General features: G+C 42.1%; 1 protein-coding gene across 4 annotated transcripts in view; it reads right to left on the reverse strand.

The window, feature by feature from the left end:
• SPTBN1 (spectrin beta, non-erythrocytic 1) overlaps nt 1-15171 on the reverse strand; it is a 201974-nt gene that overhangs the window by 45952 nt on the left and 140851 nt on the right. For all 4 annotated transcript variants that reach the window (XM_025201573.1, XM_006021584.2, XM_025201575.1 and 1 more), the window contains 8 exons: nt 15031-15148; nt 13322-13480; nt 12491-12793; nt 11540-11693; nt 9914-10784; nt 9679-9816; nt 7906-8662; nt 7451-7653 (listed from right to left, as the gene is read on the reverse strand). In XM_025201573.1, coding sequence (XP_025057358.1) covers nt 7451-7653; nt 7906-8662; nt 9679-9816; nt 9914-10784; nt 11540-11693; nt 12491-12793; nt 13322-13480; nt 15031-15148 — 2703 coding nt within the window. The remainder of the gene's footprint in view (nt 1-7450; nt 7654-7905; nt 8663-9678; nt 9817-9913; nt 10785-11539; nt 11694-12490; nt 12794-13321; nt 13481-15030; nt 15149-15171) is intronic.

The raw sequence follows: 15171 nt of genomic DNA on the forward strand, positions 1-15171 counted from the left end.
GTATCCCTGCGGGGCCTTCCCGGGTACCTTCCCTCCCCCCTGCCACACTGCACCAGCCCCCGCTAAAGGATTAGTAAGCTAACTGGTCATCACTACACTTACTGGTTAAACAATTAATCATTTACCCTCTCACATCCCTGATTAGGGCGCAGTAACTTAATTAACTCTGCCATAGGATAATACTGCCTGGGACAAGTACTATCCTATGGCGGAGTAATTTACGCTGCCTTAACCCATGTGTAGATGGTGACTGAGGGTGCTACAGTGTAGGGCTTACATGCTGCCTAGCTCTGCACTATAGCACCCGTGTGCCCTAGCCAGCCCCTCCACCACCTGACACCATGGCCTGGAGCCCAGAGCTCACCCCCACAAGCCTGCTGCCAGCCCAGGGATGCTCTGCCCCGGTTTTCACTTCTGCGGTCCCAAGCATACATGTATCCGCTGCACCTGGGAGCTGCTGACTCCAATGCAAACTGTCCCAGAGTTTATTGCTCCATGTTAATTGCACATGTAGATGGACCCACCGTATAGAATTTGTTCATATTTTATTGTACATGATCCTTGAGTAAAAGGATTGGCATACTTTTTTAGAACATTAAAAAGGAAGAAATTAGGAAACAATTTTATAGAGGGTGGTCCCAGTGCATGCTGCCAGTACTACAATTGAGCAGAAATCCCCAGAGGAAACGTAATGAAGTTTGACTGCTCCAAAGAAAAACTGAAAAGCTTTCTGCAGATTGCAAGCCACATTCACAATGGCTGGGCAAGCTTTCCCAGTTCTCGTGGGAAGAAACACAAATACACTAAGTCCACAAGATTTAGGGAGAGGACATGAAGGGAGAGGTCTGTGGCACACTGGAGTATTTATCCCTTTCCACAAAGGCACCAAACATGAAATACATTCTTGAAATGACACAATTTCCAAAAAAGGAACTCTAATTCTATAAATAGAGGCTGTCTGAAGGGTAAGAGATGGGGCAAGGTTTACAACACCTAGGTGAATCATATAGAAAATTCCACTTATCATTACATAAGTGCTTCATTTCTCTAATGACATAAAAAGCCTGTGCTCTTTATGCTTTAAGTAAAGGTGCTTCCAAGAGCGGCCAAGTGCCTTCAATTCCTATGGGTTTAAGGGTGCTCTGTGCCTTTCAAGATGTCCTCAGCACCTCACAGTTCAGAGCCTTGATAAAGGCACAATCTGGTAAGATTTTGTTAACTCTTCATGCTCAGGCTTACAGTTTGCAGAGGAAGAAAAAAAAAAGGCATAATTGCTCCTCTCAATTATACCAACATAATAACTTCAGTGAAGAACATAGCTGCTGCCAAGATGCAACTAAGGAGAGTGCTGGACTCAAGGAACCTGTGACTGAAGGACAGGCTCATTTTGAGGTATTTAAAATGGGTGCTGGAGTCATATCCTTCTTGATACCTGGCTTTGGAACCTTCTTCCACAAATACTGTTCTTTCTTCCACAAAGAAGGATGGCAATCCTGACTTCAGTACTAAATGGGAAGTCCCTTCTCTTCACTCTGGCGTGATTTGGAAAGACTTCGTAATAACTTATGAATGCTGAAATGCTGGTTTCATGACTAGAATGTTTACTGTCTGAATATATCCAGTTAACTGATCCAAAACGCGTCCAGAAAAACAGGCAGGAAGGAGAAAAATGTTTCTAGACAACATCCCTTAGCAAGCACACTAGTAAGTTAAGTGACAATGCCAAACTCACTGGATCCAAGGAGTCTGGCTCCAACTCCTCCTGAGCCTACAGGCTTTATTTTGACCAGATAGCAAAGAAACACAGAGGAACTAAAGAATGACAGAGAAGTTTAAAGAGCACGGAGAGAAAGAGAAGGCAGTGGGGAAGGTAGTAACTGCTTGGAGGAAGCAAGCTGAAGCAGGACTTTGCTGTAGGCTGTCTGGAGAGTAAGGCTTGCCTAAGTTATATCACAAGACAGTAGGGCTTTAGGTAAGATAAATGTGTGGGAATTGTTTTAAATTCCTTCTGACCCCAAATGTTTTGTTCCTACCAGTAAACTAATCTGTATTCTGCTTTTAAGAAGGCTGACTGATCACAAGCTCCCAGAGGGAGCTTGAATGCAGCCAACATTCGATGGTGCCAGTGGTTGATACTTGAGGTAATGTAGCCTTATCTAGGATTGAAAGAGCTGCAGAATGCCACCAAGAGACTGATAAATGCATACAGCCTGACATTCATAGGTGCATCCAGAAGTATCAGGAAGGCAACACAAGTGCAGATAGCCTTCTAATCGTGATGCCCAGTTCTCCAATAGTATTAAAGATGTTGGAACACAAGAAGATCTATGACAACTTTCTGATTTTGTGAGGGCAAGGGGAGAAAGCCTCAGCTCTCTTTATGGCCCTTATGCATGTATGGTGCTAGACATGATGGGGACAAGGGTGACGTACCGGGACAGATACGTTTCTCACTTTATGAAACGTTTCAGCCACTCAGATTGATAAATGCTGATATTTTTACTCACTGAAATTTTGTGAAGGAATTCCAACATTTGCACATTTCAAAGCATCTGCTCTTCAATCATTAATTCTTTGAAATACTCACATAAATGTCTAACAGACTTGTTCAAAAAATTAAATTGCATTTATTTTGCACTGCTCTAGCGCTTAAAACACTATCAAAAATAGGACCCCAGTGAAACAAACAAAGACTCATGTAATGAAGAGATAGTCCTAGCCTACACAGTTTAGTTTCCTCTTTGCAGTGGAACTGCAGAGGATGAAAATAGGAATGAGGTAAATCCCTACCATGTGCCTGAATGAAATTAACCCAGGAGGGTTGGCTATTTTCTCCAAATGCTTGGATGTGTTAGGGCACCTGTGAACTCTCATGGTTCAAACACCTGGAAAAATTACTGTGGGCTAACTGCTAACCTGTGGGCTTTACAAAGCATCAGCAGGACCAGAAAGTCTTAGATACCAGTAAAGCAAAACTGGTAAAGAGAAGGAAATGCAATGGCCTGCTGAGATGCAAATCAGTATGACTCTAACGGTCTCAGTTTGTTGTTGCTCATTTAGGTTCTTTCAAGGGAAGAACTGTGCCGCCATGAGAAATACTTAGAATAGGATGAGCATTGCTGAAATAATCATAGCAGAAATAACTCAGGCTCCTTTTCTTATAGAAGCTTGCATAAGCATAAAGTCTGGAAAAAATAGAGCTATTGTGTCCTAGGTCAGGCCAGCTGGTTTTTGGACTTGGAAATTTGGAACTTCCCTTGGTAGAGAATAGCTGAAATGAAAAAACTATTTTATGCCAGCTGGTAGAAGCTCTTGCACAAGAAGCCAAAACAGGGACTGTGTGCATGTGTGAGACAAATGGGACCCAGCCTCAGCCCTCCCATCATCCAGCACACCCAGAACTATGCATGGAAGTGCATAGTTTCCTCACCCCACACTGTTGGCACTGTAGGACAGTGGGCAGAGGCCTCTGATAGTGCCTCTACCCACTGACCTTAGAGAAAAAGCTGCAATAAGACTCCCAGAAGTAGGAGTAGCCAACACAGGAGCATTCCAACATTCACAGAACTCCCTATAGCAGTGGTTCTCAACCTTTTTAGATTCAAGACAACCCTCTGACTGACTCAAGGCACCCCTCAGAAATGCCAACTCTTAGTTTTTATTTGTCTGTTGACTACAGAAAATAAAGTCATTCTTCTGTTGCAAAGAACTCAGATCACAATAGGTCAGAATGTTTTTAACACTCTGGATTCCTATTTGAAAACTCTGGTTTATCTTGTGAATCATGTTTATAGACCTTAAAATGCTAACAAATTGCAACACCCTGGAGCACTCTTGAAAAGATCTCAAGGTACCACAGGATGTCACAAAACCCTGGTTGAGAAACACTGCTCTACGGTTGTATTACAACTACTCGGCTCTCTGCTGACTCATGGTTTACTCCACCTCTCTTCCCCTCCTTCTCCTAACTGCTTCCTTCCATTGAGACTAACCATTCATAAATAAGGCCACAATTTTTTGCGAGTTCTTAGTTGGTCTAATAAAAGGTATCATCTCTGAACCAAGAGTTTTAGAGTTTTGCATTTCACAATAATTTGTGGCATGTGTCATCTCACTGTTCACTCTGGTTGTCATACGCCCCCTTTCCCCCCCACCCTGTGCCCGTCTTCTACATACAGACTCTAAATTCTTTGGAGTAAAGACCATCTACTGTGCCAATGGACAACGCACTCCCATTTTTAACTAGGGTAATAAACACAATTAAGAAGAAGAAGAACAAGAGCAGTAACAGTTACAAAGCAGTCTAACCAGCCACTCAGAAGTGGCATAGATTTGTACTTGTTTGTTCAGGTTCTTCATCGGTGCACCCAGTTGGAGTCTGTTTGGGAGCTAATACTTTGTAAACCAGAGGCCTTCATTAATACCATTCCTATTACACCCCACAATCTTAGCCTTTGTTCTTGAGGGCTATCACCTCTAGGATTTAATAGCTATACACAGATTTCCTGAACAGCAGAATACTAGATGGTTTTTGCAGTGTTTCATGTAAATAAACTTTGCAATTTAAGGAAGTGTGTGGACAAAAGTGCGATAAAAATAGAGCTTTCTAGGGCTTACTTACACATTCCAAGCATGAACACCTACACCAAGTCTCATGGAATCAGAGGGAGTCAAGAGGCCATCTACGGTGACAGGGAACAATAGGAATAATAAAGACGAGTTCCTTTGCAGGAAACAGCCACCTGAATTAAAGATCTGAGGCTTGAGACCTCCTTTACATATGGAAATAGGAGGCCTGGAATAGCTCTGCTGCAGCTGTCTATTGATATGTCAAGGACTACTGAAAATATGTAGACATATCATTGTGCCCCTGTATACAACTTCTGGTTGTTGTGGAGGTGGTAAGGAGAGGCTGGCTCACCAGAACACTAAGTCCTGCCTTCACAAGTGGAAGGTAAGGAAAAGGATAAGGTGAAGAATAGAGAAAGTCAGAGGGTTTGGGGTTACCTGGTTTGTTTGCTTGGGGTAACTGGGAAGAGAGAACTGAATAAGTCTTTGTCCAAGTGCTAACACATGTAGGGCTTTCACTGTAAACAGCATATTAAAATGAGTTTAAAAGACCAAGTGATCTCTTACAACAGGAAATTTAAGTGAGAATCAACCCAGAAGATGCTACCACAGGCAAATACAGGAAGCTTGGAAAACTGAATTCTTCCTGAAGAGGAGAATCCCTTGCCCTGTGTTTCCAAACACTGCTTTTTATTCTCCTCTTGTTTTATTGAAGACTCTGTGAGTGAAAGTAAGTCTCACCTTAGGGGAATAAAGATTAGGGGGCCACTGACTGCCAGGACCTTCTAGGATTCCATCGTGTTGGTATGTAATGTGCTATCCCACTGGCCCATGCTCTACATCTCGTCTAACATATTTGGTGCTACAAATAAATAAGCAGAAAATATGGAAGCCAGATGGCTACGCTGCTAGAGGCTTTATCCTTGCAACTGTTTAGGTCTAGGCAGACTAAGAATGAAGTCTACGTTGAGTATGACACAGTAAGCACTGCATTCTGGTGTTGATTAAGGAGGCAAACTTGGCAGTGGTATTGTTAAGTAATGTTAATGCCTCACTTAATTATACACAGAGCCTTCTAGGAAAGTACACAGTGATATCTGTGTCATGATGTACTCACAGGCCTTTCTAGTGGCCATCGTAACATGTATTTGAGTTCAGGCTCAGGGCTGGAAAGGCAGGGAGGCCTGAAAAGTCAGCACACTCAGAACCTGGGAGGATGATAAGCCTGGATGACTTTCATGTGACCCTATCTTCCTGGAACATCACTGCAGGATCAAATGGGAGCTATATCCACTCCACTATGGTCAGAGAGATCACAGGAACATAAGACATCGGAGAGCGAAGGTCATAAAGGAAGAGTTCAAGGACTTCCAAAATTCTCTAGCAATAGGAATATTCTGTTTCACTTTGAGCTACATGATGGAGCCCTGGTGGGACATAACTGAAGCAGAATACACACAGATTATAAGGGGGTTTGCTTGAACTTGACACGGGAGAATGGTAAACAACTAACTGCTATTTCCCAGAGCAGAGGTTCTCAAACTGAACACTCAGGCGATCTGCAAAAAGGTGACCTAAGGCTAAACCTGGCAAACATTACACCCAACTTCCCAGAACTTTGCTCAAAAAAACAGGCACATCCATTGTATTAGAAAGGTAAGACTACTGATATTAAAATATGAGTTGTGTGCTTTGATTTCTAGAACAAAAAAAAGTTTATTAAGTGGTCCGCTGAAACCCTCAGCAATTTTCAAGTGGTTCACGAAAAAAAAAGTTTGAGAACCATTGTCCTAGAGTATTTCAGTTTGTTTCATCCCTGAAGAGTAGAGCAACTGGCTAGCTTGGAGCTTCTCAGCTTTGAAGTAGAGATGTATGTAGTCAGGGCAAATAATATTTGGCATAAAATTTGTGTGCAAGCTAAGTATGGTTATTACTGTACTTTGAGCTCTAAGGATGGCAAGCACTACATAAGAACTAATTATTTTTTAAACTATGGCAAAGACTGGTTTTACCACATCAAAACTAACATTCAGGCTTTAAAAAGGGGGAAGTTCTTAAAAAAATCAGTAGGTGCTGTACCACTTGGAAAGACAAAGAAAAATCCTTGTCTGAGGGAGTAAGAAATATTGTGCCAATGTTTTCTTATCTGACTGCAGAAGGGCCAGGGATCATTTTGTTATACCTTGGAAAACATGCTTAAAGCCAAGTAGAAAAGACAAGCGTAATTTCACCTGCAGTCAGAAGTAGTCCCATTTCTTCTTGGGAGGAAGGACAGAAATGTATCATTCTAATTAAATGAAATAGCCAGTTGATACCAGAGGAAACTTTAGATTTACAGAACCAGCCTAATACTCTGATAGAATTATAGAGCAACACATTCATAGTCAAAGCCTAGTTATGGAGCTCAGTATTTAATGAGTCCAGATGACGGCAGAGGACATGTTTGATTAAATCAGCCCAATTCCTTTTTGAAGAATTCTGACATTTTTTTCATGGGACAAAGAAAACACATTGTTCGGTATCTATTAACATGTCACTTTGCTTTGACCTTTTGATAAGAAACCATGAAACAAAAAGGACCCCAGTCTCCTGTTAGCTATGTCAATGCTACACTGGTATAATTGTGCTGATTTCAGTGGAGTCATTTATATACACTGTTATCAAGCAAGAGAAAAAGCAATCCCAGTTTCCGCTATACTTCTGCTTGCTTCATTACTCTGAGAAGCTAGAATTTTCTATATCTAAATACTAATCCACTGGACACCAGCACTTCATGCTAGGAAATCTTCACCATGCAAAGGATAATGGCAAACTCAGGAAAGAAGGAGCAGGATGGGAGATTTAGTGCAAAACAGTTCCTAGAAGACTGAGCAAAGCTCACCTGTCATCGATAGAGTCCACCTTCTCTTGGATCTTGTCAGAGTTAATGTTCCCATCGCTAACTAGTCTCCTGCCAGTTTCTACAACCGCGTTGATCTTTTCCTCATTGGCATCCATCGTGGTCATAAAATCCTCCTGCTTTTTAATAGCAGCTTCTGCTCCTTCCAAGGTGGTGGGCATTTCAGTATGTGCCAAAACATATTCCTTTTTTGTTACAAAAATAAATGAAGGACAAAGAAAAGTTTTGCAGGTGTAATAGTATCTGTTCTGACAGCATTTCCACAGACACGAATTAGACAGCCCCCCCAAAAAAATTACTGGAGACCAATTTGATTAAAGACTATTTTTGTGAAAAACATGCTTATTTTCAACTGACCTGCAATAATCTCTTTCAACAGGCAGCTACAATAAACTGTGTTGAGTTTGGGTAAAAGAATGCAGCCATTGTGCACTTACCTGGTTATTGAGAAATGCTTCTGCTTGCTTGGTATCTCTGAGAAAGAGTTGGTAGGCATGGGATTGTGAGAGGAGACTTTGCCTATTCTCCCACATTTTGTGAAGCTCATTCCATCCTGTGTCCAAAGCCTGCAGACGTTGGCGTAAGAACATATACTGTGCGTCAGTCTGCCCTTGTGTTACCATCTCACCCATGTCCCTCATTTTCTGGTAGTCTTCTTCATAATTGTTAATCTCATTCTTAATATTCTCATGCTGAGTGAGGAGCTTTTCAGCCTCGGCCAATGTGTTTGGCATATCTTCTGAGGCAATCGCAGTCTGGGTTCTGGACAGCCAGGACTGGAAGTCATCCAAGTCACGCAAGAACTGCTGCAGTTTGCTTGCCTCTCCAAGGGACTCTTCACGGTTCTTTAGGGTGGTTTTCATTTCTTCCCACACATCACTGATCTCCGCAAGCCTCGACAGGATGGCCTGGGCCTGGTCAGGATGCTCAGATTCCAGCTTTTCTGCCTCTTTTTGCAGGTCGCTTAGCTTAGCCTCAATAGCTACCAAATCACGTTCCATACCCGTCAACTTCCTCTGAAGGGCCATTACTCCAGCCAGATCGTTGCCCAGGTCTTGTGTGGATTCAATTACTTTGGTTTTTTCCCTAATCCAGGATTTGGTTTCATTACATTCCAGATGGTAGTTCTGGATACTTAGAGCAGAGATAAGAGCATCCTTCTTTCTGTCTACCAGTTCTCGGAACTGGCTCCACCTAAAATGAGAGAGGAAAGGAAAGCAGAGAAACTGAGGCTCTTATGCAATTATGACAAGCTTAATGGGTGCCTATATACGAGTACAGAGCCTGCTGCAACACACTGTAATTATAGTGATTTGGAGCATGGTAATTACTGTGCTCCAGCAACCTCCTGCATCTCATCAAGCTTTAATTCAAGTGCCCCCACTGCTATTTTGAAGCATGGTGACACTGATACACAAGACACTGAGGTTCTTGGAGCCACTCTAACTAAAGCTCCCCTCCTCCCCCTCCCAAGCACGTGTGAAAAAGTGCCCAATGTCACTACTTTTTCATGAGAAAATTGCTGAAATAGGCCTGCTAAGCCCTTAAAAAACTGTTTTGTCCTGGTGCTTTTTATTACACAAGTAGTTGCTCGCATATTTCTGTCGCTACAGGGCATGTTAGAAAACAGTACATATCAACAGACTGGCTACAAACATTTCTGTGTTCCCCAGGATCAGGTATTTCCTGTAGGTCTCCTATAGGTCTGGATTTGCCGCATGGTTTCAAAGTATACCTGTGTGAACACTAAGTATCCAATTAGCAGGTGTGTATGATATACTGTACCATCTTATTTTCACAAAGCATTTGGTATGGTAACTCTCCAGCTGTTAAAGATTTGTAACTACTAGACTAAGGCTGGATTCAAAGTCTACTGAAGCCAATGGGAAAACTCTGGCTTTTGATCAGACAGTAAGGAGAGGAAGAAGCTTATTCTAACTTCTCAGGTCATCTCCTTGACTTGAAACTACTCCAGTTAACACTAGATGAAAATCAGGCTTTAACATATCAGAAATACATATGTAACATATGTACTAGAAAAACACAAGGATGGAATGGTTTAGTCAGGGCTTGATCTTGCCTTGTGCAAGAGGGTTGGACAAAGCAAACTCACAAGTTTCCTTTCAGCCTTATTCTCCTATGATTTCTCCTAATTTCACAGCCATCTCAACTAATATCAGGTTTTCATATGTTGCCAGTCACTAACTTACCTTGTGTTCAGTTTATCTTGCTGTGCCTTGATCTCCTTCTCACTTGGATGACCACTGTGCATCAGCTGTCTAGCAATCTGATTTACCACTGCAACACGGGATGCCTGATTGTTCATTTCTGGTTCTAAGCTTTCAAATCTGGGAAAAAGATCATAAAGGCATTGGAGGATCTCTGTCACGGGCAACTTAAATTTTAAAGGTACACAAAAGTACTTCTTCCTAAGTCTGTTCTTACCTGTGCTGGATCACTTCCAGGTCTTCTAGCTTCTCTGGAATCTGCATACTGTTCAGCCACTGCTCCTTTTCATCAATCCAAAGTTCACATGCATCTGCTTCACTGAACATCTTATACAGAGCAAGGGTATCTTGTAATGCTTGCTTACGGAGCCGGGTCAGTTCAGCCACCTCTTTGTATCTTTCCTCTATTCCAGACAACCTGCCCTGCACATCTGCAGATTCAGCATGTTCTTGTGGCAGAGCCTTCGCCTGCTCATGAAGAGAGTCAATGACAGATCTATAGTTTGCAATCTCTTCGGCAACATCTTTGTGTTTCCTGACCAAAGACTGAGTGGAATATTCATCATGACCAACATCATTGCTGGAGACAATCCTAAGGATGTCCAACATCCAGGCATCGATATCATCGGCATCAGCTTGGAACTGGTGAAGCAAAGAGGCTTCTTCCAGGCGCTTTTTCCTAATGGCAGAGAGCTGCTCAAGGTTAGCCCACTGCTCCCGAATGTCCTTGATTCGTTCCTTGATTTTCTCTGACCCAAAGTGTTCCTCAGCAATCATATCTTCACCTTCTTTTATAGTCTGTTGGAAGTGGCCACTACGACCACTCATTTCATCTTCAAATGCTTTATGCTTACTTAAGAGGCGGATGATACTAGTTAGATCCTTCCCATAGTCATCAGATGACAAGATTTGTTCCTTTTCTCTGATCCAGCCCTCCTCTTCAGCCATTTCCCAGAAAAATTTCCACAAACGTCTGGATTCTTCCAAGCGAGCCCGGCGTTCAGCTGCTAACTGGCATAGTTCTTGGTAACTAAACTCCATATGAGCTACTCGGTCTCTGATAACTTGTGGGTCACACGGTTTGTAACCTGTTCAGACAGAGAAATATATTACTTTGGCTTATTTTTAAGATCTAAAGTTACAATACCCACCCCAGGCTCTTAATACGTGGTCACTAGAGCTACACTGTAAATTTAAGTTTATTAATTGCTAGGCTTCCAAAGTGTTATATACAAGCTGTTTAAGCTCCATCACATCACAAGGTAATAACTGTAGAAAAATCCACGCATTTAAAGATGCGAGGAAAAATTTCTACACTATACTTTGCCTTGATAAATATTTTGGGTATTTCCAGTGAATTAAAATAAGTTATTCTAGATTCACATGACTGAAGTTAAAAACAAGAATTTGGAACCATATGTACATTCTGCAAAATGGTTATGCCTTGCTTGTGTAACTTCACTGACTTAGCAGAATTATTCTTGGTTTTTGTAAGATCAGAAGCAAGCATCTGAATTGTATCCATCAGAAACAGTGAAAAGGGGGAACTGTAATGAATGCAGAATGTTTATTTTAAAATTACAGCAGCTGCTGGTGACCAGAATTAATATGAGGCAAAATATTGCCAGGATGAATAGCCCCATGAGGGCAGTTGGCCAAATACATTGCTTGCCTAAGGGGTCTAATTGGAAGCAACTGAATTCAGCCCAGTTACACTGGTGGTGAATTTAGCCTCGCATTCATTATATGGCTAATGAAGCTTGATAATGATCTGACTAAAGTTAGTGTCTCTTCAAATCTGATGCATAACTAAAATCAAAGATGATGTGCTGGCTTGAGTTACCTTCCCCATCTGTGGCAAATTTCTGAGCAGATGCATTGACCCCTCTCACTCTCTCAGCCTGAACGGCAATGTCTGCCTCCACTAGGGCATGTTTCTGTAACAGGTCTTCTACCCCTAACAAATGCTTGCCATAGTCCTGAGACAGCAGCAGCACCTGCTCAAATGAAGAGAAAGGTTAAAAGCACCAGGTGTAATCAGAATTATTCATCATTAAAACAAGTACTTCATGTATGAATTATGCTCTCAGTTGTCACACTAGTTTAAATACAAATGTGAATGAGTCTGAGCTGAAGATACATCCGGGCCAATATTTTTAGCACTGTTGGGTGTAAAAAGCTCATCCATGTCACCTACACACAGCTTTAGGTTTGAGATGGTGCCAAGCTGTGTTACTTCAAAGAGAACATGAATAAGTGTTCTACCGCCCCAGGTTCCCATGTGCTGTGCCTAGATACTGCAGTGCTTTGTGGGGTGAAGCTTACTTTCTCTGCTTATCCCAGCTCTGTTTGCTGATGCATGCATGGGACCACCACCCTGCCTCCTCTCTGTTCCCCCTGGAGGAGACTAAGGGAAGTGCTGAGTGTGTTATTCCAACCCTTCATGGAAGGCCCTTTCCCCCGCCATCAATCCAAATGTGCAGCCTTCTGAGGGGTTTAACACTGATGCTGTGTTGAATATAAACCCTCCCCGCATCAAACAGACCAGCAACATCAAAAGTGGTGTTGTTAGTAGGCAAGAGACTTGGGGTTATTTTAGCTGCTTTTATTTTATATTTTAACCATCATGACACTGTGCAGCAAGAATCAGATCAGCAGTTGTGAATGTGGTTATATTAGATCCTTCGGAACAAACTACTTAAAACAAACCTAATTTACAAGATAAAGGATCTACACATGCACACTTTCTAATCCAAAGCAGTTTCCTGCCATATCTAATCTGGATGACATTTACCTTCATTTCATCCATCCAATCCATAATGTAAAGCATTTCCTGGAATATCTTTTGCAGACCAAGGTTCATCTCCAGTCTTTGTCTACGTGCCCTGAGCAGCTCCAGCAGGTACTCCCACAAACGGATAACGTTGTCCTTTCTTGCAGTGATACGTTTGATATCATGGTAATTTTCAGTCTCAAGCTCCCTTGCAACAGCAACCACTGCTTGGACTCGTTCTTCATATGCTGCAATGTCTGTTTCAATGGCCTCGTGCTTTTTAGTTGCAGCCTCCACTGCTGGAAGGTCAAAACCAAAGTTATCCTGTAAAGACACAGATTCCATTTTAATAAGGCTTGTGCATCAACATGCTCTCACTCAAACAAAACTGTCTGCACTGGGTGGGGGAAGGGGAAGGTTTCACAACACAAATTTGCTAACAAATGTGGAGTTTCAAAGTACTCTGAAAATTCTTCCACAGATAAAAATAGCAGACGTATTGTGGGAAAAATCTTGTACTGGCCTGGGGGCAAGGAGCATGGAAATGCACTTGGTCTTTTTTTCATCTCTACTGTCAATGAATCAAATTCAGCCCTGATACAATTCCAGTGATTTCACTAGAGATTAACGTGGCCTTACAACTTCATGAAAATACTGCCTATGAGTAGATGTTTCTATACTGTTCTCTACTAAGCATGGGCTTGCTGAACTAGTTGAAAGGGAATTTAGGACAGACAGGATAAACAGCAGGGCTCCTAGCCAGGGGGAGCAGACATGCTCTGTGCACAGAAACTGTAGCCCATAATTACTCAGTAATAATTTTAGTCATACTTATAGTTCTGAAAACACCACCTGAGAAACTAAACGTTGATTTTCACTCAGCCAGGTTTCTCTCATAGCTGCCTTGCGATCAAATCTACGTGCAAGTTGTTCCAGTTTCTCTTGTCTTATGAGCTCATTTCGCAGTGCCAGTTCTCTTTCATGTTCAGCTTTTTCCAGTCTTTCCCAGGCCTGAAGAAGTTTGAAAAAAAAAAAGGCATCGTGTTCTTTAGATTCACATCTCTGCAGGATTATGAGAAACTGCATGTCTACTTTGTGTGAAAATCAACATTACAGATCAGAGTTAATCCCTACTGTAAATTCACTGTGGCCAAAGAAGGAACCAAAAAGGGTAAATCACACCCAGAACACTCACACTCAGAATGCCTAAGTCTTGAACTAAGATCTGCCCAAAACAGGCCACACTGAGTTTCGTTTCCTTTCTGTGAAATGGGTATAAAACTGACCTGACTCACAAAGGTATGCTGGGGGTCTTGGTTCCATCTACTCGCTTTAAATCTGCTTAAGCAAAATACTTGCTTAGAATATGCATGAGTGGGTCTGACTGTGTTTTATGAGTTCTACTACCAAAAAGAGATCAATTCTTTATTCTTAATAAGGGAAAAATACGGATTCACTTGGTCTTCCCCCAAGATTTTTTTTTTTTTTTTTAAAAGATCACTGTTTAAAAATTGAGTAAAGAACTGAGATGTTCATTTTGTTGTATGTGAGAGCCTCCCTTTAAAAGTAAAAAGCTATTCACATATGTTAATCTATTGCCATAAAAAGTTTTAACAGCATGGTCAAAATCAAGTTTACGGCTCCTACAGATCTCTCATAAACAACAAAAATGCCAACAATTAACCACACACTATTCTACATTCCTCTGTACCCTAACAGATGTGCCATTGCCTAAAACCACAGGCACAGGAGCTCAAGACAAATAGGGGAGCTGTGAAGTTTATTGCTCCCTAGGATGGAGAGTGAAGCCACTGACACCAGCGACAGCTGCTCTGGGAAGTCTAAGCATGATCAAACCAAAAATAAGGTGGCTCACAGTTTAAAGTAGTTTGCTATCCCTTTGAAAATTTGTCAGACCTGCTGCTGTTCAGCCAGCTGTACCAATAGGACAACTGGTCATATAAATTTTGATTTGCAATGAATGAGACCACTCTCCAATTCTCCACAGGTCTTTTTTCCTCTCACCACCCTTACCATGGATATTATGACTGAGAAGCTTAAGCGGTAAATGCTCCACTGTTTTATGGTTGTGGAGGGCACAGAGATGGAGAAGCCCCTGCAGTTCTATTGTGCAGAAAAACGGGACAGGATTTGAGGACCTGCACACCACAGCTCTGCTCTACATAATACCCTTGCACTCTTGGCTGCAGGAGTCTTTGTGGGGAGGCAGAGCTTGGACAAAAAGAGAGGCTGCGGTCTATACCAGGGAGAAGAGTAGGGGAAGACTAGTGGATTTGTAACTACAAAGAACTACTGCCTGCTTCCATAAAGTTAGCCAATGCAAAGGCTGCTGATGCAGCTTTGCAACCACCTTAGTTGTGTGTCAGTGATATGCACAGGAAAGATCATTCCACCCCTCCCAGTCAAGCAGGTGCCCTGAGTCAGTCCTGGAGAAGTGGCTTTGGTGTGAAGGACCACTGACACCCTCACTTGTTGGGAGTAAGATTAAAAGAAAACAAATGCCCAAGATGTACATGAGGAGTTGAAAAGCCAGGGTATACCTTGTTAATGTCCGAGATGAGTTTGCCTTCCCTGGGCATGTACACTTTCTGATTGTTCGCTCTCATTTTGCTTTGGATGGTGAAAAGCAGCACTTCTAGGTTTCCTTTTTCTGTAAATCTAAACAGAAATTCCCCCAAACA

The sequence above is a fragment of the Alligator sinensis genome, unplaced genomic scaffold, assembly GCF_000455745.1.
Source record: "Alligator sinensis unplaced genomic scaffold, ASM45574v1 scaffold432_1, whole genome shotgun sequence".
Classification (NCBI taxonomy): domain Eukaryota; kingdom Metazoa; phylum Chordata; order Crocodylia; family Alligatoridae; genus Alligator; species Alligator sinensis.